Genomic DNA, 23,636 nt, shown 5'->3' with positions numbered 1-23,636 from the left:
TCAACGTTTTGATAAGGTTTTCCTTTGGAGATTCGCATCCGCCGCAAGGGATGAGACTCTTCGAGGAAGGAAGAGAAAGTCACAGACCCTCAGGTCACTCCACGTGTAGCCTCGTCGTTTCGTTCCGGTCCCGCTATCTTCCCTTCCGACGGTTCGAATGCGCGCCCAATACGGCGAAGGTTGCATGACAGAACAGTTAGCGCGTGGTTTTTGCCAGGGAAACACGAGGCGGCCGCATTCGGTGGGACGTGACTGCCTATCCAGCGCCGCAGTCCATGTCTCAAATCCGTCGTGCGGGATTAGCTATCTCCGGAAGGTGTTCATCATGGGGTCTCTTAGAGCTGGTGAATGACGGATTGTAGATGTTGGCGATTTCCTGGTCGCATGCATCCCAAGCTCTTCTAAATCACGCCGCCAACAAGAGATTGAACTATTCTGGTGGTGCTGCTCTCGCGTGCTAGGTTCTGGAAGAGACCGCCTTAAGCCGTTCTGCGCGCAACGAACCGTCCCGTTCCGATCCCGTTCCCGGCCTTCTGATGCGGTATGAATACGAGCCGCCCTCTATCCGGACGAGAAGACGGATCGCACGGATCGGCGGGGCGAAGTTGACCGGGAAACGCGCATCGCTGGTGGCTGATGACAAGGACGAGCCGCCAGGGCGACTCTGATGATCTATGCCCCATCTTTCGCGCCGGCCCAGCGGGCTGCCACACGAAATGGTTCTCTGAATGATGCTTGTTCGTCTGCATGTTTCGAAACATGCAGACGCGGCGAAGTTTCTTATTCGTCACCACGATCCGGTCTTCTTTAGTAGGCATAGATTTGAAGGGATACTTGGCCATTTTTCCTCGCCACCACCAACATCCCGCAGCGATCAAGTTTCCGCGTATGGCTCACCTTCGTGTTTTAATGAGCCGGTCCTTCTGACTTCGAGTGCTCCCATCCTGACTTTCCACACCCCACAGCAGTCATGCGAAATTGACAGTGCCGCTTGATGGTTGGCCTGATGGAGCTCTCGCCTTCCCAACCCCGATCAATCTATGACCAAACCCTGATTTGTCTTGCAAATGAGATGCAGATAGCCTTGCGGCAGTGTGGTTTGAAGGAAGAGGCGTGGTTCGGCACGGTGAGGGGCCTCTGAGGTCTAAGAACTGTGCCACACGAAGCCAAATTAGCCGCAAGCCTCCCGCAGCTCATACGATCGGTGTTGCGCTCGCATGCTCATTGGTTGCCGTGCCGCCGTATGTTGTATCTTTAGGTTCTGTGGGAGGGCTAGCCAGGGCGGTCGTCTCACCTCGAGACCCAGGTGCTCGTGCTCTTGCTCGTGCTTCCCTTCATGCAGGTACTTTTCACGAGGCTTTTGACGCCGCACAGATGCAGTAGTTCGCATGCAAATGGCATGCTTCTCCGACATGTATGATTCGTCCTGCGAAGAATGAAGGATCGGTGCCAATGGAGAGCGGGCTAGGTACAGATGACCGTTATCTACCGGAAGCTGGATCGGAAGGCTTGTTGCAAAATCCTGGTACGAACCCGTTCGCTTTTGTAGTCGTGCGCACGAGGGCTGAGTGGAACTATCCAGTCGAATTCGTAGTTCTACACCTATCCGGCTCCTATGCTATGAACTCATTCATGTGTTGAATGAGAATATCCCGTCCATAGTAAACCAAAGCTGTCTAGTGGAAGGAGAATCCATGACGCTATGCCAAATGTTGAATGCCCTCCTAACAAAGATTGCAAAGACCCCGCTTTTTCTCATAACGCCGGAACCATGGTATTAGCTCAAAAGAGACCATCAATCTCTCCGGTCTCAGTATCCACATCTACGTTCAGATACCCAGGCGCAGTTGGCAAGCCAGGAATAGTCTGGATATCCGCCGCAAGAGCATAAAGATAGCCCGCACCAGCCGCCATGCGCACGTCCCGGATGGGGACCGTGAAGCCCGTAGGGGCACCCTTGAGAGCGGGGTCGTGACTGAGCGAATACTGTGTCTTTGCGACACAGATGGGGAGATTGCCGAATCCTTGCTTGACATATGTATCCACTTTCTTCTGGGCTAACTCTGAGAATTCAACCTTGTCCGCGCCGTACATGAGCTGGCCGATTTTCTCGATGCGTTCCTGGACCGATCCTTCCAAGTCGTAGAGAAGCTTGAAATCTGGCTTCGGTTTCGAGCTCGCAGCGATGATCCCTTTGGCAAGGTCGACGGCCCCTTTGCCGCCCTCAGCCCAGTGGTTGGCAGGGATGGCATCCTCTGCGCCGGCAGCGAGTGCCTCCTCCTTGATGACATCAATCTCAGCTTGAGTATCGGTCGAGAATCGGTTAATTGCCACCACAACTGGTACGCCAAATGACTTCGCGTTGGATATATGCTTCTTTAGGTTAACACATCCCTTGCGGAGAAGGTCGACGTTTTCGGTTCGGTAGACCTCCTGGAGTTGCGCGCCTGGCGCGATGTCTGGACCTCCGCCGTGGACCTTTAGTGCTCGCACCGTGGCGACAATGACCACCGTGTCAGGCACGAGACCGGATGCTCGGCATTTAATGTTGAAGAAACGCTCGCCACCCATGGTGAAGTCGAAGCCTGCCTCCGTGACCACGAAGCCTTCTTTTTCCTTAGGATCTTCATCGGGTTCCGTCCCAGCTAGCTTGAGCGCAAGCTTATCGGCAAGAACGGACGATGCTCCAATACTGATGTTGGCGAAAGGCCCAGCGTGCACGAAGACTGGTGTGCCCTCTAATGTCTGCATGAGGTTGGGTTTGATGGCGTCTTTTAGCAGGGCAGCCAAAGCGCCTCCAGCCCCAATATCATCGCAAGTTACGGGGTCCCCGCTGCGAGAGCTGGCGACCACCATGCGACCGAGACGCTCCCTTAAATCGGCGAGATCGTTGCTGAGAGCGAGGATCGCCATACATTCGCTGGCAACGGATATGTCGAAGCCCGTTACTCGCGTATGGCCCTTCTCGGTCGGCGCTTGACCAACAGTGATCTGTCGCAGATGCCTGTCGTTCACATCTAGGACTCGACGCCAGGTGATAGTCTCGGGATCAATGTCTAATCTGGCAAATCGGTGGATCTCCTCCTCTGTCAGCTCGTCTGGGTTTGTCTTATCTATCCCTAGCTTCTTTAAGCGACGGAACATGACCGGGACAAACTCCCGCTTTCCCTTCTTCACCGGCACCAACCGTCGGTATAAGGGACCATCTTTTTGAGTGCTCTCGTGGAACATGCGCGTCTCGATGGCTGCAGCGAGCAGGTTATTGGCTGCGGTGATAGCGTGAATATCTCCAGTGAGGTGGAGGTTGAACTCGTCCATGGGTATGACCTGGCTGTAGCCCCCTCCTGCCGCACCGCCTTTGATGCCAAACGTAGGTCCCATACTGGGCTGTCGAACGTTGGCGAAGCATACTCGGCCAAGATGAGCACCAAGCGCCTGGGCGAGTCCGACTGTGGTGGTCGACTTCCCTTCTCCTAGCGGAGTCGGTGTGATTCCAGCAACGAGAATGTACTTGCCATTTTGGCGGTGATCGAGCCGCTTCAAGAGAGAAAGATCGACCTTTGCCTTGGTAGCGCCGTAGGGCTCAAGCTCATGGGGCATGATGCCCACCTCTTTCGCAATCATGGTAATTGGTTTCGGATGCTGCTTTCGAGACACAGCGATATCCGAGGGTACGGGATCTTCGAGCTTGAGCGGCAGCGGTGTGATATGTCGAAGCTTTTGCCTCTCTAGTGCGGCGTCCGCTGAGTCGACGACGTTCTGCAGCAACATTGCTACTGTCATGGGCCCGACTCCACCAGGAACCGGAGTGATCCGGGAGGCCACTTCAACTGCTGACTCGAAGTCGACATCCCCCACCAGCCTCTGTCCCGACTTCTTTGTGGAATCCGGGATGTAGTTTGTACCAACGTCGATGACGACAGCTCCGGGTTTTATCCAGTCTCCCTTCACAAACCCAGGCTTTCCGATGGCGGCCACGACGATATCCGCCTGCTTGACGATTTCGGGGAGATTGGTGGTCTTCGAATGGCACACGGTAACGGTCGCATCGGCGTTTTTGAGCAGGTAGCTGACGGGGCTCCCAACGATGTCGCTCCTTCCCAGCACAACGGCGTTCTTTCCCTTCGGGTCGACGCCAGCTTCCTGCAACAGGATCATGACACCCTTGGGCGTGCAGGGCGTGAACAGAGGGTGTCCGCCCCGCTTCGCCAGCTCTCCAATGCTTGGGATCCCGAATCCGTCGACATCCTTCTCATCGGCGACCGCCGAGGTTATAGTGTGCTCGGAGATGTGCTTCGGGAGGGGTAGCTGGACGAGGATGCCGTGGATGGCGGGGGTGTTGTTGTAGTTGTGAATCGTCTGGAGCAGCTCGGCTTCGGTGACGTCTTGGGGGAACTTGACAAGCTCGCAGTCGATGTTGGCCTAGAATTGCTCGTCAGCAGAGCCCACAAGTGCAGGGCTGGGTGGTGGCTGCACACCTCTTCGGCGGCCTTGAGCTTCATGCGCACATAGGTGCCTGCCCCGCGTCAATTGCTGCGTGTAGCCGCTGAAAATAGGAAGACGTACTTGAATCTGACCGGTCGCCCACTATACTGACATTAGCATATTTCTTCACATAGATGAAGCGCCTGACTCACCCTGTATGATCTTCAATGACGGCCTGTACCTGGGATTCGTCTCCTGCTTCTGCTTGATCTGCGTGCCGAGACGCTCGCGAATGCTGCGTGCAATGGCAGTCCCATCGATCTTGGTAGCCGTCATGACGGGCAAGCTGCTGGAGAAGCGTCGTCGCACGGTGAGCTGATGAGGTAGCGCATTCGGCGGGCGAAATATTCTCGGCGGGGTACGAGCTTGCAGCGGAAATCCACGGCTTCGAACGTAGATCGGACGCAGCCTCATCCTCACGGCGGCCACGCCTGCGGCCAAAGACGTACAAATCTAGAGAAACTGTTGCACGAAATTTTGTCAATCATGGCTCAGACTCGCGCCGTTTGATGAGTCAGTCATCGCTTGCGCACGCCCTGAGAAGACACAGTGACCTGTCCCGGGATATTAAAGCCGCTTCCGACGGCATTTGTGTTTAGATCGGTCCCTTGCGTCTGATTCGCGCGTCAATTACGTACAAAGTCAGAAGTACAATGTGGAGACGGGGTCAATTGACTGAGAAGAGAAGGATGATTGATGATTTCTGAAGCGTGGCAGCTTCGAGAACCTCGTCCATCAAATTTTCTACCTATCCGAATCTGGTCTAGCGTGATAGCCGACAAAGGTATACCCGTGGACCCTGGATATTGTGCCTAGAACCACATTCCCAAAGCTTTCTCTGAGTGTCAACGTTGCGAACGCCAGCACTCTAGAACGGAGCCCATACCCACCCCAGGTCAACGGGATGAATATCGGGGATGAATTGGCCAATGCAAACCTCCATCGAAGCCGCGTGGGCTAGACAATAACAAACAGGCTCCTCCTAGCAGATGCCGCGCTCACTTCTCTAGCGGATTCTCCATCCAATCCATCAGCACGCCGAACAATACGAACAGAGCCTCGGCCTTCGGCTTCAGGTCGTCCCTGGACTCGGGGTGGCAGAATCGGGCGAATTTGTCGGGGTGCCACTTGTTCCGCTCCGCTTTGAGATGGTCCAGCGAGTATTGGCCGGAGCCGCGGAGCAGTTCGTGCAAGTCGTGGACGCAGATCCCGATTCCACGGCTGTCCTGTTTCATAGCTTTGCAAAGATCCTTTGCGCAAGCGTCCAGGTAGCTTGCAAGGTGCGGGAAGTTGCGAATCGTACCAGGAGTGGTCAACATCTTCTCCGTATCGGCGGTCCATCGAGCGTAGGCCTCTCGCGGGTCGGCGTGCAATTGGAGCCCTCTGAAATCCAACCAGCTGCTATGCACCCAGCCTTTGACACCATGCCTGTTCAGGACGACATACCAATCTCTGCCCATCTCTTTAATCACCTTAACCCTTTCTCCTCGTTTCAGCTCAAGCTCCCAGGACTCCTTTGGATGTGGTCGGCCTGCGCGTTTGCTGAATGCCCAGTGGTAGTGCTGAGGGTCTTCAGCGTGGTTTGCATGGCTGACCACCTGATGGGGAATTTGGGGAAGACCACTTGTCGCATCGGCCGGCGGTGAGGGAGGTACTCGAGAGATCATGTCTTCCGACTCAAACTTCAGGACAAAGGCAGGTTCTATACCCAATTGCTGCTTCTTGATGAACATAAAGGTGTCTCCTTTCTGTGAATGCGGATCGATGGCAACATACGCCAGGTCAGCAAGCTCGGGGGGAGTAAGCAAGTCGCAGTTGTATCCTCGCCACAAATCGTTCCAACCTTGATTCATGAAAGCGGACTGGAACTTCCACGAGTGTTCTGCGCCCTTCAAGTAGTACGATCCATTGTTGTGCCAGGCGACATAATCGAGACTCCCAGACTTGAGCGTGCCCCCCTTGCCCTCGATGTGTACAGAGCTGAGCTGATAGAGTGCTGATGACAAGCCAGAAGGAACCTTGAACGACGTCCAATTTGGGCCAGCCCAGGCAACGTAGGATCCATCTGCACCAAGCTGAACGCGCAAGGATAAAGCCAGCTCGAGCGTTGTGCTGGAGGCATATTTGATGAATGGCTGCAGCGCGGTCGGGACTGCCTTCCCAAGCCGGAAACCAGGACTACCGTCCTTCATCTCGTAGGCGAAGAAGAACGAGTTCGGCTCACTGCCAAAAGAGGCCCACACCACCTTCTTGATCTGGCGGCCTCTGAGGTCCTTGACGATTTTTGGCGGAAGCTGGTTGCTACGCTCAAATTAGATTTTCCTTCCGACTTCACGGCATACCCCAGTACATACGCAGAGTAACCGTTCGGCGTGCCGCAGAACTGTATGCCTGCCGGTCCAAAAGCTACGAAGTATTGGTCAGCCTCAAGTGCCTCAAGCTGCGTAAGAGCGGCTGAGACGTCCACTGCGTTTGCTGGACTTGACAGAGCCATTGCGGCGACGGCGCAAAGCGGGGCCTGGCAGCTTCGTCGGTCCAATACGTGTACGGCTCGATCCTGTTCGTAACTGGCCCAGTCAGCGAATCTTGGAAATAAGGTGCCTAGGCGATTGTCGTGATGAGTTGGCGAGGGTGTTGAAGTCGCCACGGTGAAGAAATTGAAGGGGGAAGGCGCGTTGCTGTAGCGCCAAGGCCTAATCATAACACACCTTATCGGCAGTGAAAGGACTTAGAAGCACCATTACCGCAAGGCAAGTCGGTGAAGAGGTCTGGATTGAAGGGTTATTTCATAGCGGGAGATACACAGAAGCCCATGGAAAGATTAGCCAAGATGTAACAGTGCGTATCTAAAGAATAGGAATCGCCGGTTTACTTAATGGCTGCAGAGAGCATCAAGGCTACAACACTGATTAAGTTCCCGAACACATCTCTGCCGTGTGTGCGGCCTCTCATAATCCAACGCGAGCATAAGATGCCTTGACATAACGATCATGCACGATCCATACTAGTAAACGGAACGGATCCTCGACTGTTTCTTCCGACATTAGGGTCGTAAGCGGCGCCCGTGATCAGTGCTCCAGTGTGGTGAAAGGATGAGTACGTGAGGTTCTTTCCCGATCGACGAAATTTATGCGGGGCATTTGGCGCTAGCCCATCTTCAGCTAGCTTACATTCGCCGCCCACTCCAACACCAAAAGACGTCGATATCAGAGTCATTCGCGAAATTTCTCCCCGCGCCACATCCAACCCACACTCTTCCCCCACCGCAGACACAGTCAAAAATGAGGCCGATATTGCTTTCGGGCCACGAGCGCGCGCTCACCCAGGTCAAATACAACCCGGACGGAGACATCATATTCTCAGTCTCAAAGGATCATGTTGTGTGCGCCTGGTGTTAGTCTCCCTCCCTAGGCTCGCTCTAAAGCACTTACTGACACTCTTCCAGTCTCACACAACGGCGAACGGTTAGGAACCTACCATGGCCACCAGGGCGCTCTCTGGACCGTTGACGTCGACCCCACAAGCTCACTCCTCGCGACCGGCGGCGCAGACAACACGATGCGGTTATGGGAGGTCAAGACCGGCAAGCTCCTAAAGACGTGGGAGTTTGCTACATCGATCAAGCGCGTCGAGTTCTCCTCGGACGGCAAGCTGCTGCTCGGCGTGACGGAAAAGCGATCGGGCCATCTTAGCACGATTGTTGTCTACGAGATCAACCCGGACCCAGCGGCGGAGCAGACGGATGAACAAGCCCTGAGAATAGTGTGTGACGAGAGCAAGGCTACGGTCGCGGGCTTCAGCTATCTCTCGCATTACATCATCTCTGGACACGAGGATGGTTCGGTCTCGCAGTGGGACGCTAAGACCGGGGAGTTGCTGTTCAGCACTCAGGTACATGAGGACGATATGCAAAGTACGCGCTCTCCAGGATTTCCTGTGTTTCACGCTAACAGCCACAGTTACGGATCTCCAGTGGGCACCGGACCGTACATACTTCATCACGGCCTCAAAAGACAAGACAGCGAAGGTGGGTGGAAGCATCACTCCTTGTACTAGAGAGAAGTGCTAACATACCTTCCAGCTCGTCGCCGCAGACAGCCTCGATGTTCTCAAATCCTACCCCACCGACACGCCGCTGAACAGCGCCGCCATAACCCCAGTGAAAGATTACGTTATCCTCGGTGGTGGTCAAGCCGCTATGGACGTCACCACGACTAGCGCCAGGCAAGGAAAGTTTGAAGCCCGCTTCTACCACAAGATCTTCATGGAGGAAATCGGCCGTGTGAGGGGACACTTCGGCCCGCTGAACTACGTTGCCGTCCACCCACAAGGCCTAGGATACTGCAGCGGCGGAGAGGATGGTTACGTGCGTGTACATCACTTCGACAAGCCTTACTTCGACTTCATGTACGAGGTCGAGAGAGAACAGGCACAAGCGCAGGCGAATCTGTAAAGCGTATAACTTGTTCGATAATTGATGCATGCAACGGCGTTTGGGGCTAGGGTCGGTTTCGGAATGATGGATGTTTCTGAAAACCTTCTGAGAACGCATACTGAAGCGTAGAAATTTCATAGAATCAAAAGCAGCATGAGGCTGCGATTTTACCTCTGATTGGTCGAGAGATCAAGTGGGGTGCCCAAGCCAACCTCAACCCCAACTGCTGCCAGCTCACATTAACACGCTGCTGTGCCCATATCGCAGGATGATACCTCACACGTATTCCTCACATTAGTTGGATGATGCCGACATGCTCGTGAGGTTTGGCAGCAAGAACTATCGGCTACACACCTTTAGCGTCAATAGATCCTTGTGAGATCCCCGGCGCAATGAGCATCTTCTAACATACTGATGTACATCCAGAGCTACTCTTTTTATTTTTACAGTTATTTTCTTGTTTGTCCTGATGCACGGCGCCATGACTTTGCCCATGCCTGAGCCCGGGCGGAGCTTTCATTACGAGTATGAAACGCTGAAGGGATATTTCATGCAGAGCGAAGACGGCACGGATTCATCGAAGTTTGACTTTGTAAGGCCCTCCCGTGCCTCTAACCGTATTCTCTTCTCTAATGGGCACAGATAAAACAGAACTTCGGGCTCATAGACCGGGACTACGAGACAGATGGGCAGAATGAAGAAGAGCTGGGCCAGTGGCGAAGATTCGAAAGATATGCTAGACATTTGAACAAGAAGAGCAGGAAGGGCGAGAAAATCAAGGTGCTCTTCCTTGGTAGGCATGGGCAAGGCTGGCATAACGTTGCGGAGGAGAAGTACGGCACCGAGGCCTGGGATGTGCGTTTCCCTTCCTTCCTTCGCTGTAGCATGCCAGGTTGACGGCAGAATAGTGCTACTGGTCTATGCTCGACGGCGCAGAGGGCATTACATGGTCTGATGCCAACCTCACAGAAACGGGCCAGAATCAAGCCAAAGAGGTCTATGAGCTTTGGAAGCTATTGCTACCGAAGGGCATTCCGCCACCAGAGACGTATTATGTCAGTCCGTTGACGCGGACGATTGAGACCGCAGATCTCAGTTTCAAGGGACTGGGGCTTCCGAAGGATAAGCCGTACCGTCCTGTTGTCAAAGAGGTATGTGGCCTGCTGACCGGAAGAAAGGAAAACAGTGTGCTAATAGACACAGCTACTACGAGAAGCAATCGGAGTCCACACCTGCGATCGGCGAAGCACCGCGTCCCACATTCTCAAGAGCTTCCCACACATACACCTCGAACCGCACTTTTCTGAGCCCGATCCTTTCTGGACGCCCGACTATCGCGAGCCACAGTCTGCGCGCAAGTACAGGCTCTCCCAGTTCCTCGACGACATCTTCGAAAACGATGACGGTGTGTTTTTGTCGCTCACAAGTCACTCGGGGGCTATTGGGAGTGTGCTAGAGGCGGTTAGGCACAGGACATTTGCGCTGCAGACCGGCGGTGTGATCCCGGTGCTTCTAAGGGCACGGAGAGTGGAGGGCGGGAGGGCGAAGCCTCCTGAGGAGCCGAGCGAGGGGCCGCCGGCTTGTAATGAGCCTCCTGTTGGGCTACCCAATTGATGGAGGCATGGGGGAGGTACACAATGTTGTAGCAACTGGTAGTGTCCTGCTGCATGCACCACAAGACGGCGAGATTCGGAGCGCATCGGGTTCATTATGTCGGCTGCTCGTCGAAGATAGATACATGAGAGCTCTAAAGCGACCTTTCAAACCTTCCCTGGCCGGCATTGACCAATTGTACGTACCACAGGTGGTTCACTCGGCGCTTCTATCTCCATCTGTCCGTATTGAGCTGAGCTGAGCTGAGGGGCATGCGGCTCCGAGCGGTTATGCATGGCACTTGTCGCCCATCTGAACTTAAACATACACGCTCGCGACCCCAGACACCAATCTCCGCACCCCACACGCTCACGATGGACATTCTCAAGAGATGGCCCTCGATTGCTCGCCGCGGCGATGTTCGACAGCGACGGGAGCGCGCGGACCGGAGAGCGCCTCTCCCGGCCAGCCTCTTGCGTGTTCTGCCCCACGTCGCGGCCCAGCGCGTGACGAATTTTCCAGCGTAACGGCGCCAACTGCCGCAATAAACACGGGCAATCAAATGTCGCAACCCGCCTGCGACCTGCCCGTGGGGTATTAGCCGACGGAGCGCGCGCTGCTGCACCTGGGCAGTCGCGCAAGCGTCGTGCGAGCCTCGACGCTTCCCTCTCGCATCAACGGGACTTCAGCCTCGCAGACCTCGCAGACCTCGGAACTCTTTACCCCCGCCAGCGCGCCCGTCGCACGCACGTCAACCCAAGCCGGACCCTGCGACCGTTCTTTTGCAAGTCGAACAATAATCGCCGCGGCCGAGAGAGCAGAAGTTTCGTACTAGAGGCCGGACCTGCTAGTCATCGTGGACACACGCCGTTCCGAGGTTACTACACTAGACACTAGGACGCCCTCTTTTCTTCTGCAGCAATGAGGGCCGCCACTTCTTCTCCCGCTGCTGCGCTCCGCTCTGCGACGTCAATTGCGCGCCTCCCGAGACAGACGGCCCGTGGCTTTGCGACTAGGTGCTTAGCTTCCCAGGCCGCGAGATCGGCACTCCTCCGCGCGCGACCGACGCCTTCGACCTTTGCACCGGCGATTGCGACACGGGCCAGTGTGGAACTCGGACAGCAGCGCAGGATGGCGTCTTCTACGGGCACCAAGAAGATCAAGGTCAAGAACCCCGTGGTGGAGCTGGACGGCGATGAGATGACGAGGATCATCTGGCAGGAGATCAAGGACAGGGTGCGTGGGCGTGACGGCTACACAGTTGGGAGACGTCTTAACTTTGGCCACAGTTCATCCACCCCTACCTCGACATCGACCTCAAGTACTACGACCTCGGCCTGCCGTACCGCGACGAGACGGAGGACCAGGTGACACACGATGCGGCCGAGGCGATCAAGAAGTACTCGGTCGGCGTCAAGTGCGCGACCATCACCCCGGACGAGGCGCGAGTGGAGGAGTTCAAGCTCAAGAAGAGTATGGCCAATTGCTCCACATCTCGAAGGGAAATGCTGACCATGTGATGCAGTGTGGCTATCTCCAAACGGCACCATCCGAAACCACCTGTAAGACACCCGGTTGCGGTTTGAATGGAGACACGATACTGACTGCGCGCAGAGGAGGAACCGTCTTCCGCGCCCCAATCGTCATTCCCCGCATCCCGCGTCTCGTACCCGGCTGGAAACAGCCCATCATCATCGGCCGTCACGCATTCGGCGACCAATACCGCGCAAAGGACCGCGTCATCGACTGCGAGGGCACACTAGACATGGTCTTCACGCCCAAGGGCGGAAAGCCCGAGGTTATCACTGTCTTTAACTTCCCTCCAGGCGGTGGTGTCGCGCAGACCCAGTACAACACCTCTGAGTCCATCGCCGGATTCGCGCAAGCGTCGTTCAAGCTCGCACTGGACAGGAAGCTCCCGCTGTACATGAGCACGAAGAACACCATCCTAAAGGCGTATGACGGACGATTCAAGGATATCTTCCAGGAAATCTACGACAAGCAGTACAAGAAGGACTTCGAGGCAGCTGGTATCTGGTATGAGCACCGCTTGATTGACGACATGGTCGCCCAGATGATGAAGAGCGAGGGCGGTTTCATCATTGCTATGAAGAGTGCGTTCCTCCACCCTAACATTGATATGTTTCAGCGTGTTTCTATGGGATGAATGAGCTAACTGAAATAGACTACGACGGTGACGTCCAATCCGACATCGTGGCCCAAGGCTTCGGCTCCCTCGGCCTCATGACCTCCGTCCTCATCACGCCCGACGGCAAGACCTTTGAATCCGAAGCCGCACACGGCACCGTGACCCGCCACTTCCGCGAGCACCAGAAGGGCCGGGAAACCTCGACCAACCCCATCGCCTCCATCTTCGCGTGGACGCAGGGCCTGGCGAAGCGCGGCGAGCTGGACGGTACCCCAGAATTGGTAGTATTTGCAGAGCAGCTCGAGAAGGCGTGCGTGGATACGGTGGATATCGATGGCATCATGACAAAGGATCTGGCGCTGGCGTGTGGGAAGAAGGATAGGAGTGCTTGGGTGGTGACGAATGATTATTTGGCGGCGGTAGAGAGGAGGTTGAAGGCCAGTCTGAAGGAGAAGCTATAAGCGCCTGGAAACGATCTCTGAGGATGATATGTGTATGGAAAAGCGGTAGATATTGATGTTCTTGATCTTACCTGTATATGAGATGTTCTTGCTTACTGTACCCAGAAGACTTTTGGCATAGTTTGCGCGGTATATAGCGTAGATAACAGCAGCAAGATCAAAGACTTTTTTTCGTTCGTCCGCCTGACACGGGGTGGATACTCGGGAACCCGCATGCGGGCGCTGTCTCACTGCATTTTGTTTGCATTTGTTTGTTACACGAATGGGCCGCTCGCGCAGCATTATTCTCTTTTATCGTGCATTTCATCATACTTTTTGGAGACGCGGCTTCCGGTTTGTCTCCATCTACACCGGGTACTGTGCTGTATACTTGGAGTACCCCAGTGGCCGATCGAACACAGCACGTGAGGATCCTATTCACCAGACGATCGACGCACGAGCAACATGCGTAGGCCCCGCTCACTTTCCTCGCCGCCCGAGCACGTAGATGCGAGCACACCATCTACACCACCGCCTCAACGCGCACGCACACCGGCTGCTTCGCCTAGCTCGACGCAGTCAACGCCGCTGTACAGGCTCTTCAAGTGGAAAGTCAAGGCGAGCAACTCTCTCCCATTAACTATGCCGCTTTCACCGCGACTGCGCGGCAAACTAGCAAGCCCTCCAAGCAGCCCAGTCAAGCACAAAACTACCAAATCTTCACATCCACAACCACCCAGCGCCCCGCCCCCAAGAGAGCGCTCCATGTCCTCGCCCTACCGACCGAGTACGCGGCTGCCTAGTCGTTCTGTAAGTCCAGTCAAGCGCGACACTCCAGCGTCGTCGCCTATGAGGAAAGCCGCGAGCCGTCCAACTAGTCCGATCAAGAACGCAGTGCTGGAGGTTGGGCCGAAGGGCTTTTATTTCTCTGCGGAGCTGCCGGAGAGAAAGATTGTTCCCAAGGGTCAGAAGGGAGGTCCGGTGAAGGTGGTGATGCAGGAGGGAAAGAGTGGGAAGGGTGCGGAGAAGAAGAAGACGGCGATGAGTGGTGAGAAGGGAATTACGAAGCAGAATGCGAGGGCGAAGGTATTGGACAGACTGACGATGCCCTCCAAGGCTGTAGCTACAAGGGAAGTGAACACAGCCTCTATACCAGACTCCAACACTACCACGCCATCGCGACCGCCTCCTAAGCCCACAACCTCTAATTACGCCGCTCCAGCTGGTAAGGAGCACGACCTTGCGACGACCCCGATACAGCACACTGCGCCAAGGACGTCAAAGGACACGCCACGCGTCACTCTCACGGCGGGTTCGGTGCCCGGCTCACCGCAGGTCCTGATACCTTCTTTGAGTAGTTCACCAAAGGGAAGAATGCCAACGAGGGACTTCCCGAGTAATATCGGGGAGATGATCGCTGGGCTCAGCCTCGAGGCTTCAGGAACAATGATGCCTGCGGAGAAAGACGGAGGTGAGCTAGTAGACGTTGCATCGAGCGGAGAAGCTCCCACGCTACTGCACAAAGACCCCCGCAGGAAAGAGAGTCGCGCCGGTGTCACTTCGCACAAGGCGTCAGAGAGCAACCTGCCTTACAACAGGATCCACACCCAGACAGTGAAGGGCTTGTCCAAGCCCTGCGGGAAGCGCCTGGGTACTCCGCCCGCGATACGGGCAGCTATGGAATATGAGATGGACGGTATGCGTTCCAGCCTGAGGACTTCCATTAGATCGGACTACTTCTCTAAGCCTAAGTCTCGAAGCTCACCATCTGTAGACAGTGCGTCGCTTGCTCAGGTGAAGGTCACTGAGGGGACACCTACAGCGAAACCGAACCCAGCACTACGTCACCGCCTCACCGCAACGAAGAGTGAGAGTAAGGCAACACCGACGGCGAAGAAGACTGTCCAAACAGCACAGTTTTCAGCGACGAAAACACCAGTCCGAGCCCGCCTCACCAAAGCCTCCCCCACAATACCAATGAGCGCATCAAACTCCCTACCTAGAGCCGCGCGGATGTCAATCTTCGACACGCCGTCCCGCTCGCCCGCCCCCAAGCCCACACCTACCTCTACTCTCAAACGCACTATGCCAATACTCTCACACGACCGAGCGCGTAACATCTACCCGACGACACCAAAGATCATGCATAAAGAGGAACCGTACGATCCAGCGTCCGACCCACGTCCGCACGAGGAAAAATTCGCGGGCGCGAAGGAGATAGCGAGCTTAGTGGAGGAGTGGAACAGCTCGGAGAAGAGTAACAAGGTCGAGGCTGCGCAGCTCAGACGGATACCAAAGCCTCCTTTGAAGTCGCGCACCAAGACGCCTGCGAAACCCACTGGCACATCCTCCGCGAAGCCGAAACAGGCAGAGAAAGAGTCGTACACGCCTGAGGGCTCTCCAACCAAACCCGCCTCACCTATCAAGAACCTCAAAGTGCGCCCCACCTCGACAGGTCTTCCCCATGCAAAAGCCCCACGTACACCTGCGAATACGCCCAGGACGCCTGTACCTAATAAGTCTGCCATGGCTAGAATGAGGGCTAGAGGAGGGGTTAGGACGCCGTCGAAGGAGGTACAGAGTAAACTGGACCGCGTTATCGACCAGCGGATTGATGAGGATGCGAGGGCGGGGCGGGTGTTTACGCCTGGTGGGCAGAGGATTAGTGAGTTGTTGGAGCGGAGGGGGGACCTTGGAAATAGAACGGTCTAGGTGGACGGAGAAGGGGGGGAAGGCGATTGGGAAGGTGGCGCCGGAGATGTAGATGGCGCTTGCTGGAGGTGGGATGGTGGGGGCGTTTGTTTGGTGCGGGAATTGAATATTGAAGTGGTAGGGAGGGAGTGGGAGTAATTAGGGGGGCTTTAGCTATATGGTGCATGTGAGATCGACGAAATAAGTCAGAACTGTATATATCAAATACCCTCTTCGCTTTACGCGCTCTTCGTACTTCTTTATTAGTTATTGTTAGGTTGCGCTTTTCTTCTATGCTGCAATTACCGGCGTACCCGCTCAGCTTACTCAATCTGCAAATCACCTTGGGCATGCACAGACATACAAATCCGTCATGAGAAATTGTCTGCGAGCTGCGTGTTGCAATGTACTCTTCCAAACGTATAGACATCAAGACTATCGTGCCGGATGCGCCTAAATCAGTAGCCTACCACAAATTCTCACACAAACCACCGGCCTGATTCAGCAGCATGTTCCGCACATCACCATCCCTATAGAACTCGCGGTCGATTGAGACTTCTTTGTCGTCGAACGGAGCGCGCCGAACGAAGCGTATCGCGACATCCTAGACGTTGAGCATGAGGTCTTCACCCGCGCAAATAAGATGTTCGGAATAGCGCCTCCCTCCCTCAACACCTCGCTCCATCTCGAAGCCGCAGTAGAAATATGGTAGAATGCTTTCGCGAGTATCAGTATGCCAGGTCGCGATAGAGGAGGAGGGAGGGGGATCTAAGAAAAAGCATGTGAAGAGAATAGCGGACATACGGCTTAGGGACGATGTAGGAGCCTATGTCTGTGGCTTCCATTATCCTGTTAGTATGCTGAGGATGCGTAAGAGGAGCGTAAAAAGTGACGTGGCTTTCTTGCATGTGCCGGACCTGGAAGGGGATACGGAGGTCAGTGTCGGGGTGAGAGTAACGGTGAAGTTGATCAGCACGTTGGTAGGCGTATGGGAACAAAAGTCGTGGACGTTTTGAAGAACTTCAGATGGAGGTATTTGAGCGCGGCGTGGCATCAACAGAACGTCGCGACCGCGATGGCGTCGCTGTCCCCAATCCCCGCACACGCCCAAGCCTCACGCCAATATACACATCCGAGCCTCACCTTGAAGCGTTCTCACTCACTGACCTCACTCAACTCACTCAGACCACCCACCCGCGCCTTCCTTCTCGCAGCTGCTGCCTACAATCTCCGCTGTTAGCCGCTGTTTGTTGATATCACGTGCTCCGCCTTCACCTCAGCAACGCCCGAGCGGCCGCGCACGAGCCGCAATCGTCTTGCCCAGCCCTGAGCGAGCCCGAAACTAGTCCAAGCTCGCTCTCGTAATCCCCGGTAAGCGAGGAGCTAGTGGGGTATATAAATCCCCTCGCCCGCCTCCCTCACTCCTTCTTCCCACTCGCTCGACTCTCAACTTTCAGCCATTTCAAGTCTGAGCTTCATCTCAACTCTGAGCTTCATCTCAACTCTTCAATTATCTCAACTCTGAGCTTCATCTCTCTCCGAGTTCGGCTTCTACCTCTGATCGGTTTGGTCTTATCCAACTCAACTATCCAACCAATATGAGCTCACCTCGCCTCACCTTTGAGTCTCATCTCAACTTCCATCCATTATGAAGTCGACTCAACCCTCCTCGGTGCCTCTACCTCATGTGGTCTCAACACCTAAGTCAGTCATCTACTTCACCTCACCTCACCGTCACTCACTGACATGTCATTAGAAAACAATCTCAAGACCACCATGACATCACAAGATGATCGTCAACCCCCTGCACCTATCATCCTACCGATCGGGCTCAGTGGTCTCAACATCTAAGTCAGTCATCCATTTCACCTCACCTCACTTTCACTCATTGACATGTCCTTAGAAAAAAAGCCATGACCACATGACATGCTACAAGCGCTGTCATTACCACACATCCAGCCAAGCCTCTTCAATCCTACATTGGCATCTACCATTCACCATCTTCCACTCATGCTCTCTTCCATAGCAATTAGTAAGCTCACTCCACTCACCCACATCCACTCACTGACCTCTCTCAGAAAAAAAAAACATCTAAAAAGATCACGTCAAAAAAACACCTCAACATCCATCAACCAGTCCAATTTCAACATACTATCCACCGACAAACTGACGCGAGTGTTGACTACACCAGCATGCAAGTACACCGGTACTTGTTCGGGTCAAGGGTAGCACCAACACTCGCCTCATCGACCGCTCCCACCAATCGCTCTAACCGCCTCGCAATCAATCAATCCTCAATCAATCTCTCCCTCCCTCCTTCACCGCCTTGACGTGAGTGTTGACTACCTGGCATGCAAGTACACCGGTACTTGTTCGGGACAACGGTAGCACCAACACTTGCTTCATCGACCGACCGACCGATCTACCGTTTCCACTTCTCTACTGATCGACGCGAGTACTGACTACCTGGCATGCAAGCACACCGGTGTTTGTTCGGGACAACGGTAGCACCAGTACTCGCTTCGCCGACCGTAAACATCCAAATCGTCTCGTCCTTCAACTTTTCACGCCTTCGTCTCGCTCAACTTCTTCTCTCAGCATACCATCTTCCAGCCAAATTCTTCTCCATCACGCCATCCTCCAGCTCATAGCTGCTCATTATGTAAGTCTCACCCTACCTTCCAGCTTTCCTCATATTCTGACCTCTTCCAGATAGCTCAGACACCTCACATCAAACTAGAAGGATTCGGAACAGGTCTCTGGCATGTACGGCGGGTTCTGGCATATATGGTTTCTTCATGTACTCTTCGTTACTTGTTTGTTGTACGGGTTGACTCACTGTAGGTGCGCTGGATAGACTATGATTCCTATAGTTGGTTCCTTAGGCAGCCGTCCGGGCTGCCTAAGGAACCAACCGAATCATCTTCTATCCGGTTGAACAGCACCTACGAGTCCAGTAGTTGGATCTTGGTCGCATGGTCTCTTCTCATCGTATACTGCTCTTTCAATCTTTTGTTCAAATCAAAGCCATCAGACAATAACATCGTTCTTCCTCATCATCCTTGTTCATCAACTTTGACGTGATTCGACCGTGATTCGTCCTCGCTTTGACTTGACCTGACCTGACCTGACTTGCTTTCGCCTTCGCCTCTCCTTAGCCCTGTCGGGCCACTTCCAGTGCCGCTCGAAGCGGAGCCCCGGTCCTTTCCATGAAGAGAGCGAAGGCATTGATGTCAGCCATACGCGTGAGATCATAAGAACGAGTATTCGGCGTGGGGCTCTAGATCGATAGGAAGTGGAGGAAACGTAATGATCGAGCCGGTGGAATGAATTAGCGCACACGTGATGCCGACTTATCGATAAGCCCGTTGCAGCCTAGCTTTGGCGCTTGCACGACGCTCCACCCGTCCGCCACGAGTAACACCGCATCCTGTCTCTCCTTCCCTTTCGGTCTGCAGTCCGTTGGCTTTTTTACATCGCACGCTCTTGATGCCCAGTGTGTTCTATGCCGGGGCCAAGAAGCGCAAAACTCGCCACTTTCGCCCAATCTTCAAAATGCTTCCGAGAGAGTCGCCACAACAGCAAACAGAGGGTGGCCTCTTATCCCTCGTCGATGAGCTCCTCCTCTCCATCATCGATCAAATCGATTCACGAGAATCACTTCGTAACCTCGCTGCGACTTGCGCCCGTCTTCGGAGTCTAACAGAGCCGTATATTTGGCGGTCCCTGCTGGTCCGCAAGGGCGACCACGCGATCGATATCGTCAAAGCGCTCGATAGCCGAGAGGCACGGGCGTCGTACATTCATGAGCTGTCTATTCGCTATCAGCATGGTAGTGGAAAGGGCATCGATCAGCTGAACCATCACATTGGGTTGATGGACAAACTGCGCCATCTGACAATCGAATCGCCGTGCCCTAACAACACCGAGTGGGTCCGTTCGGACCACTTTGATGATTGGACGAAGATCAACTATACATCGCTTCTTGAGGCTGCGGTGTATCCCCCTCCAGGCTTACCACCTGTTTTGCCCATGCTCCAATCACGTGAGTGCTAGGTCGAGAACACGAAGCATCGCAACGCTAACAGCCCAAGTCGCCCTTCACGGACATGGCCGGGATGAGAGGAAGTTCGTCCTAGGTCGCACGGCGGTTGTCTTTTTCCATCCTACTCTGCGGCATCTTACCCTCTCGTGCACCAACTTCGACGCAGACATCACCCATGCCGATATCTCCCCTGAGAAGAGGAAGTCGACGCCGCTTCAGTCCCTCACCCTCATTGAATGTAATGTCAACGTTCAGTTCCTCGACGTCGTTCTCGACCTCCCAAAGGCGTTAAAGGAGCTCTATATCGGCGAGCGTCTCTACGTTTTCAAAGAACATCCGTCACGCGACCCCAAGAAGCGAACGTCGCACCCGCTCTTCTTAACCGCTCTCGCACGACAAGCAGATTCGCTAGAAAAGCTAACTCACGTTGCCGGCACCTTCACCCATCTTCTCCCCACCCAAATCGACGACCAAGCCAGCCGTAGCAAACTCCGCAGTCTCAAGAATCTCACCTTCCTCGAAATCGGTCTAGAATCCAGTCTGTACTCCTACCTAGAGCAAAACGACTACCCCGACTCTCTCAAAACGCTCAGGATCAACGACGCAGCAGTATTCCAAACCTTAACCGATCAAACCCTCGTCCACCATCCCGGCGACGTACTTAAGCGCTGCACCGACCTCGTCACCCGCCGCACCTCCCACCCCTTCGACCTCGAAGTCTGCTTCAACGACAGCGCAGTCGAGGACCAGATCCTAAGCACCATCCCACATGGCCGCTACGCCGCCATCCTCGCCGCCCTGCTCGGCGGCTCCATCCGCAGCCCTGTCTACAAGCTCGCGTCCGCACTCGAAGCTCGTGGTGGCGCTCATCTTCGCCTCTTCAGCCAACGCTTCCACTCCGGCAAGTCGTACATCCCGCCGTATATGTATGGCGAAGAGGTACCAAGCGAGGTGCAATTCTATGACTCGGACGACTTCTGGCGGTTTAGTGGGAGGAATTTCAGGGCCGTGGATGATGATGCGTTGAAGGAGGAGCTAAGGGGCGCGGGCAAGGAGGGGTTTGTTTGTTTCGCGTGTGCGAGGAGGCAAAGAACGTGCTATAATTTGGGAGATGGGTCGGCGTGTGTTGTCTGCGAGTCTGAAGGCAAGGAGTGTTGTTATGAAGGGATGGCGGGCTGAGGAATATAGGTCTGCTCTAATCTCCACAGGCCGGTTTGGAGTTCGTTCGTCGTTTATGCACGTAAATTTAACATCGCTCTGCTCACCTCCTTCAATTTGAATTCCTGTCCTTCCCTTCGTGACACAGATGCCGATCCAGCGATGGCCTACATTCGCGTTCCCCCGCCTCAGCAGTCTCTTGACAAGTCACATTTACAGACTTGTGCAGTGCTGTCCGGAGGCCCTCAGCGCTCGCTCACTTCTACCACGCCGCCCTTTAGATCAGCACGTAAGTGCCCACTGAGCCTCTTCATACACAGGAGGAGGACGCTGCAAAGTGGTTTCGCGAAGAGGGAAGATCGGCAGACGCAGTGCACGCTGTTTCTCAAACCTCACCCAGATAGGTTCTTGATGCGTGAGGTCGAGGATGAGAAGTCGAAAAGGGTGCAGAGCGACAAATAATAGGAAGAACGTCTTACGTAGTCTGCCAACAAACGCTACGGACTAAAGTTGCGCGTGCGAGTCTTTTGTCCCAACGGAATGAAGGGCGGGAATTTTAATTTCACTTAAGCTAAACTTCTTCGCTCCAGTCTCGTCTATGCAATGACCGCTGCCATGCCCGTTCTCCGCTACCCAAGGCCTCGCACAAGGGCAATGGGGAGGCGGTAGATGTCAACGGCAGGGTCCCTATCTTCTTCCACCACGGCTTCGCCTACCGCCGCCGCCGCCGCTGGAGACACCTCAAAAGCCATCGATTGGACGAGCTCCCGAAGCTCACACTGGCACTCTATTTCCGTCACGGGACGGTATCCGCATCCATCGCACCGCACCTTAATACACCGCGCTCTTGCATCAACACCAATCTGTAGCTGAAAGACCCTTGTACCCTTGTCGACTAGAAGAACAGCCCATACCAAAACACCGTCACCAGCGCCGGAACCACAACCTACGCAACGTCAGTCAGCATCTACATCCTCAACCCAGAACGATCTCCGACTCACCAGAACCATCCGATCAAACGGCGTCAGCCCCGCTACCCGCACCCCTCCACTATACCTATCCGCCTCCACATAAGGATAGCACTCCCCAGACGGCGTCGGATCAATCATATTCGGCAGTCCACCCGTCGTCGTCGCATACCCAAGCGTCTCCGTCGCCGTCGCACTCGCGCTGGCGCTCAAATCCGCGTCTACATTCGCGCAAAAGCCCCAGCCCAGCAACGTCTCGTTCCTGGAATTCCTGCCATACAGCGTCCCAGCGATGTTCGTGTAGCCCTGCAGATTGAAAAACTCGTAGCACGCATCAACGGGGTCGTCGAAGCGCGAGATTGCGAGAGCGGAAACAGTGGCGTATCGTCTGCCGGTGGTCGCGAGTGTGGGTGTAAGTGCGTCGACAGTGGTTGGGGAGATGGAGCACCCTAGCGCGGCGGAGGAGGGCGTGTAGCAGACGCAGGATGCTTGTTGGGAGGCGGGGAGGGAGTAGAAGGAGGGGGTTGCGGAGGCGCAGGAGTTGAGGATTGAGGCGTAGTCTGTGCAGGCTGCGTAGGCGGTCATGGGGAGGGTGGAGGTTGGTTTGACTATTGAGCGCGTTAGTATGTGGTCTTGAAATCTACGATTGAACGGGAATACTTACAGTCAACGTCCCTAGGCGTACAAGCTTGCGATACACCAGTCGGTGCACTAATACCCTCTGTGTTCGAGGTCGTAGGCGAACACGTCGGGCTTGCGAGTATCGCCTTGACTACTTTCGCGACGTCGCCCGGCTCAGTGCTGTTCGTCGTATTCGCGCCATCGAAGCCCACTTCTAGATCGCTCATTGCTTCAAGAACCTGCTCTTGCGCGGGAAGGATACCGTCGAATAGGGCAACGTATGCAAGCACTCTAGATCCTGGGCTGCTGGGACTGCCGGGTCGTGACGGACTTCCTCCTCCACCTGATCTACCGCCACTTCCTCCTCCTCCCCCTCCGCCTGACCTACCACCTCCTCCACCCCCTGATCCTCCACCCCCTGATCCTCCTCCTCGGCCACCGCCACCTCCTCCGCTGCCACCTCCAGGTGCAACCACAAACTGAATATTCAAAATGACGCTCAGAGCAACGGAAAAAGTGAAGCGATACATGCTGGATGCGATGACTTAACGAGAGCGACAAGTCATCTATATAGTTTGCGCCTCATGGGGCTTAGTCTGTCATGTACTCGTCCCAGCCACAGTAGGATTCGGGGCGAAGGTCCAGGCGTTCCAACACCGGACCGCAAATAGGAGAGGGTTACATTTTGGATCAAGAAAGGAAGGGCAAAGTAAATATTCGAGCCTAGTTCGAGGCTTTGAGCTACGGAGAGAGTATAGAGAAGTGGTTGAAATAGTGAACTCACTGTGGAGGTTGTGCGCGCTTGAGAGGTGAATGAACGTGCTCTTACTTGCGTAAGGCGTTCCATGCGGCGCAACAGAAATTAAGGCTCCCTTGCAAGGCACAGCACCATAGGTGGCACGGGTAGGCGGAGCGACTAAGGACCAGCTGGAATGGCTGCGAGTAAATCCTGGAAGGCAGACGAGTTTTGACGCACGACGCTTTTTACCGTTCTTCACCGGTTGTCTGCCTTTCGCATGGTGTCCAGGGGGGGGTAATCCCGCACAGACCG

The 23,636-nt window shown here is 54.8% G+C and overlaps 7 protein-coding genes across 7 annotated transcripts; 4 read left to right on the top strand and 3 right to left on the bottom strand.

Annotated features, from left to right (window-relative positions):
* Nucleotides 1-1,711: 1,711 nt before the first annotated feature.
* BU26DRAFT_291583 (FTHFS-domain-containing protein) lies at nucleotides 1,712-4,553 on the bottom strand. Its single transcript, XM_033821648.1, has 2 exons — nucleotides 4,479-4,553; nucleotides 1,712-4,422 (listed from the first exon to the last, which is right to left on the bottom strand). Exons 1-2 carry the CDS (start codon nucleotides 4,500-4,502, stop codon nucleotides 1,783-1,785), a joined length of 2,664 nt encoding a protein of 887 aa, XP_033684882.1. The 5' UTR covers nucleotides 4,503-4,553; the 3' UTR covers nucleotides 1,712-1,782.
* A 930-nt stretch (nucleotides 4,554-5,483) lies between these two features.
* Nucleotides 5,484-6,979, bottom strand: BU26DRAFT_563772 (uncharacterized protein; the record flags this gene model as incomplete). Its single annotated transcript, XM_033833206.1, has 2 exons — nucleotides 5,484-6,786; nucleotides 6,840-6,979. The coding sequence occupies 2 exons, from the start codon at nucleotides 6,977-6,979 to the stop codon at nucleotides 5,484-5,486; spliced, it is 1,443 nt and encodes a 480-aa protein (XP_033684881.1).
* A 750-nt stretch (nucleotides 6,980-7,729) lies between these two features.
* On the top strand, nucleotides 7,730-8,983 carry BU26DRAFT_482642 (eukaryotic translation initiation factor-like protein 3 subunit). The gene is made up of 4 exons (XM_033825778.1): nucleotides 7,730-7,878; nucleotides 7,931-8,398; nucleotides 8,445-8,512; nucleotides 8,567-8,983. Exons 1-4 carry the CDS (start codon nucleotides 7,767-7,769, stop codon nucleotides 8,936-8,938), a joined length of 1,020 nt encoding a protein of 339 aa, XP_033684880.1. The 5' UTR covers nucleotides 7,730-7,766; the 3' UTR covers nucleotides 8,939-8,983.
* Nucleotides 8,984-9,163: 180 nt separating this feature from the next.
* Nucleotides 9,164-10,808, top strand: BU26DRAFT_518397 (phosphoglycerate mutase-like protein). Its single transcript, XM_033828801.1, has 5 exons — nucleotides 9,164-9,295; nucleotides 9,347-9,512; nucleotides 9,563-9,775; nucleotides 9,829-10,071; nucleotides 10,124-10,808. The coding sequence occupies exons 1-5, from the start codon at nucleotides 9,234-9,236 to the stop codon at nucleotides 10,532-10,534; spliced, it is 1,095 nt and encodes a 364-aa protein (XP_033684879.1). The 5' UTR covers nucleotides 9,164-9,233; the 3' UTR covers nucleotides 10,535-10,808.
* An 836-nt stretch (nucleotides 10,809-11,644) lies between these two features.
* Nucleotides 11,645-13,123, top strand: BU26DRAFT_424853 (isocitrate dehydrogenase mitochondrial precursor; the record flags this gene model as incomplete). The annotated part of the gene is made up of 5 exons (XM_033823591.1): nucleotides 11,645-11,749; nucleotides 11,803-11,986; nucleotides 12,039-12,075; nucleotides 12,128-12,627; nucleotides 12,699-13,123. 5 exons carry the CDS (start codon nucleotides 11,645-11,647, stop codon nucleotides 13,121-13,123), a joined length of 1,251 nt encoding a protein of 416 aa, XP_033684878.1.
* A 6,091-nt stretch (nucleotides 13,124-19,214) lies between these two features.
* BU26DRAFT_482633 (uncharacterized protein) lies at nucleotides 19,215-21,094 on the top strand. Its single transcript, XM_033825777.1, has 2 exons — nucleotides 19,215-19,838; nucleotides 19,888-21,094. Exons 1-2 carry the CDS (start codon nucleotides 19,283-19,285, stop codon nucleotides 21,015-21,017), a joined length of 1,686 nt encoding a protein of 561 aa, XP_033684877.1. The 5' UTR covers nucleotides 19,215-19,282; the 3' UTR covers nucleotides 21,018-21,094.
* Nucleotides 21,095-21,527: 433 nt separating this feature from the next.
* Nucleotides 21,528-22,960, bottom strand: BU26DRAFT_518393 (uncharacterized protein). Its single transcript, XM_033828800.1, has 3 exons — nucleotides 22,629-22,960; nucleotides 21,998-22,572; nucleotides 21,528-21,942 (listed from the first exon to the last, which is right to left on the bottom strand). Exons 1-3 carry the CDS (start codon nucleotides 22,810-22,812, stop codon nucleotides 21,892-21,894), a joined length of 810 nt encoding a protein of 269 aa, XP_033684876.1. The 5' UTR covers nucleotides 22,813-22,960; the 3' UTR covers nucleotides 21,528-21,891.
* Nucleotides 22,961-23,636: the final 676 nt, after the last annotated feature.

This window comes from Trematosphaeria pertusa, assembly GCF_010094035.1.
Source record: "Trematosphaeria pertusa strain CBS 122368 unplaced genomic scaffold BU26scaffold_6, whole genome shotgun sequence".
Classification (NCBI taxonomy): Eukaryota; Fungi; Ascomycota; class Dothideomycetes; order Pleosporales; family Trematosphaeriaceae; genus Trematosphaeria; species Trematosphaeria pertusa.
Note: the sequence above shows the minus strand (reverse complement) of the source record. Positions and strands in the feature narration are given on the sequence as shown.

Excerpts from the sequence above, each read along its gene's own strand:
- BU26DRAFT_482633 (XM_033825777.1), top strand. The coding sequence starts at position 19,283 with ATGCCCAGTGTGTTCTATGCCGGGGCCAAGAAGCGCAAAACTCGCCAC. Across the intron at positions 19,839-19,887 it reads TTTGCCCATGCTCCAATCAC|TCGCCCTTCACGGACATGGC; the intron begins GTGAGTGCTAGG and ends TAACAGCCCAAG.
- BU26DRAFT_482642 (XM_033825778.1), top strand. The coding sequence starts at position 7,767 with ATGAGGCCGATATTGCTTTCGGGCCACGAGCGCGCGCTCACCCAGGTC. Across the intron at positions 8,399-8,444 it reads ACATGAGGACGATATGCAAA|TTACGGATCTCCAGTGGGCA; the intron begins GTACGCGCTCTC and ends TAACAGCCACAG. Across the intron at positions 8,513-8,566 it reads CAAAAGACAAGACAGCGAAG|CTCGTCGCCGCAGACAGCCT; the intron begins GTGGGTGGAAGC and ends CATACCTTCCAG.
- BU26DRAFT_291583 (XM_033821648.1), bottom strand. The coding sequence starts at position 4,502 with ATGAAGCTCAAGGCCGCCGAAGAG. Across the intron at positions 4,423-4,478 it reads AGCTCAAGGCCGCCGAAGAG|GCCAACATCGACTGCGAGCT; the intron begins GTGTGCAGCCAC and ends GAGCAATTCTAG.
- BU26DRAFT_518397 (XM_033828801.1), top strand. The coding sequence starts at position 9,234 with ATGCTCGTGAGGTTTGGCAGCAAGAACTATCGGCTACACACCTTTAGC. Across the intron at positions 9,296-9,346 it reads TTTAGCGTCAATAGATCCTT|AGCTACTCTTTTTATTTTTA; the intron begins GTGAGATCCCCG and ends ATGTACATCCAG. Across the intron at positions 10,072-10,123 it reads ACCGTCCTGTTGTCAAAGAG|CTACTACGAGAAGCAATCGG; the intron begins GTATGTGGCCTG and ends TAATAGACACAG.
- BU26DRAFT_518393 (XM_033828800.1), bottom strand. The coding sequence starts at position 22,812 with ATGAGCGATCTAGAAGTGGGCTTCGATGGCGCGAATACGACGAACAGC. Across the intron at positions 22,573-22,628 it reads TACGCCTAGGGACGTTGACT|TCAAACCAACCTCCACCCTC; the intron begins GTAAGTATTCCC and ends CGCGCTCAATAG. Across the intron at positions 21,943-21,997 it reads CGTTTGATCGGATGGTTCTG|GTTGTGGTTCCGGCGCTGGT; the intron begins GTGAGTCGGAGA and ends GACGTTGCGTAG.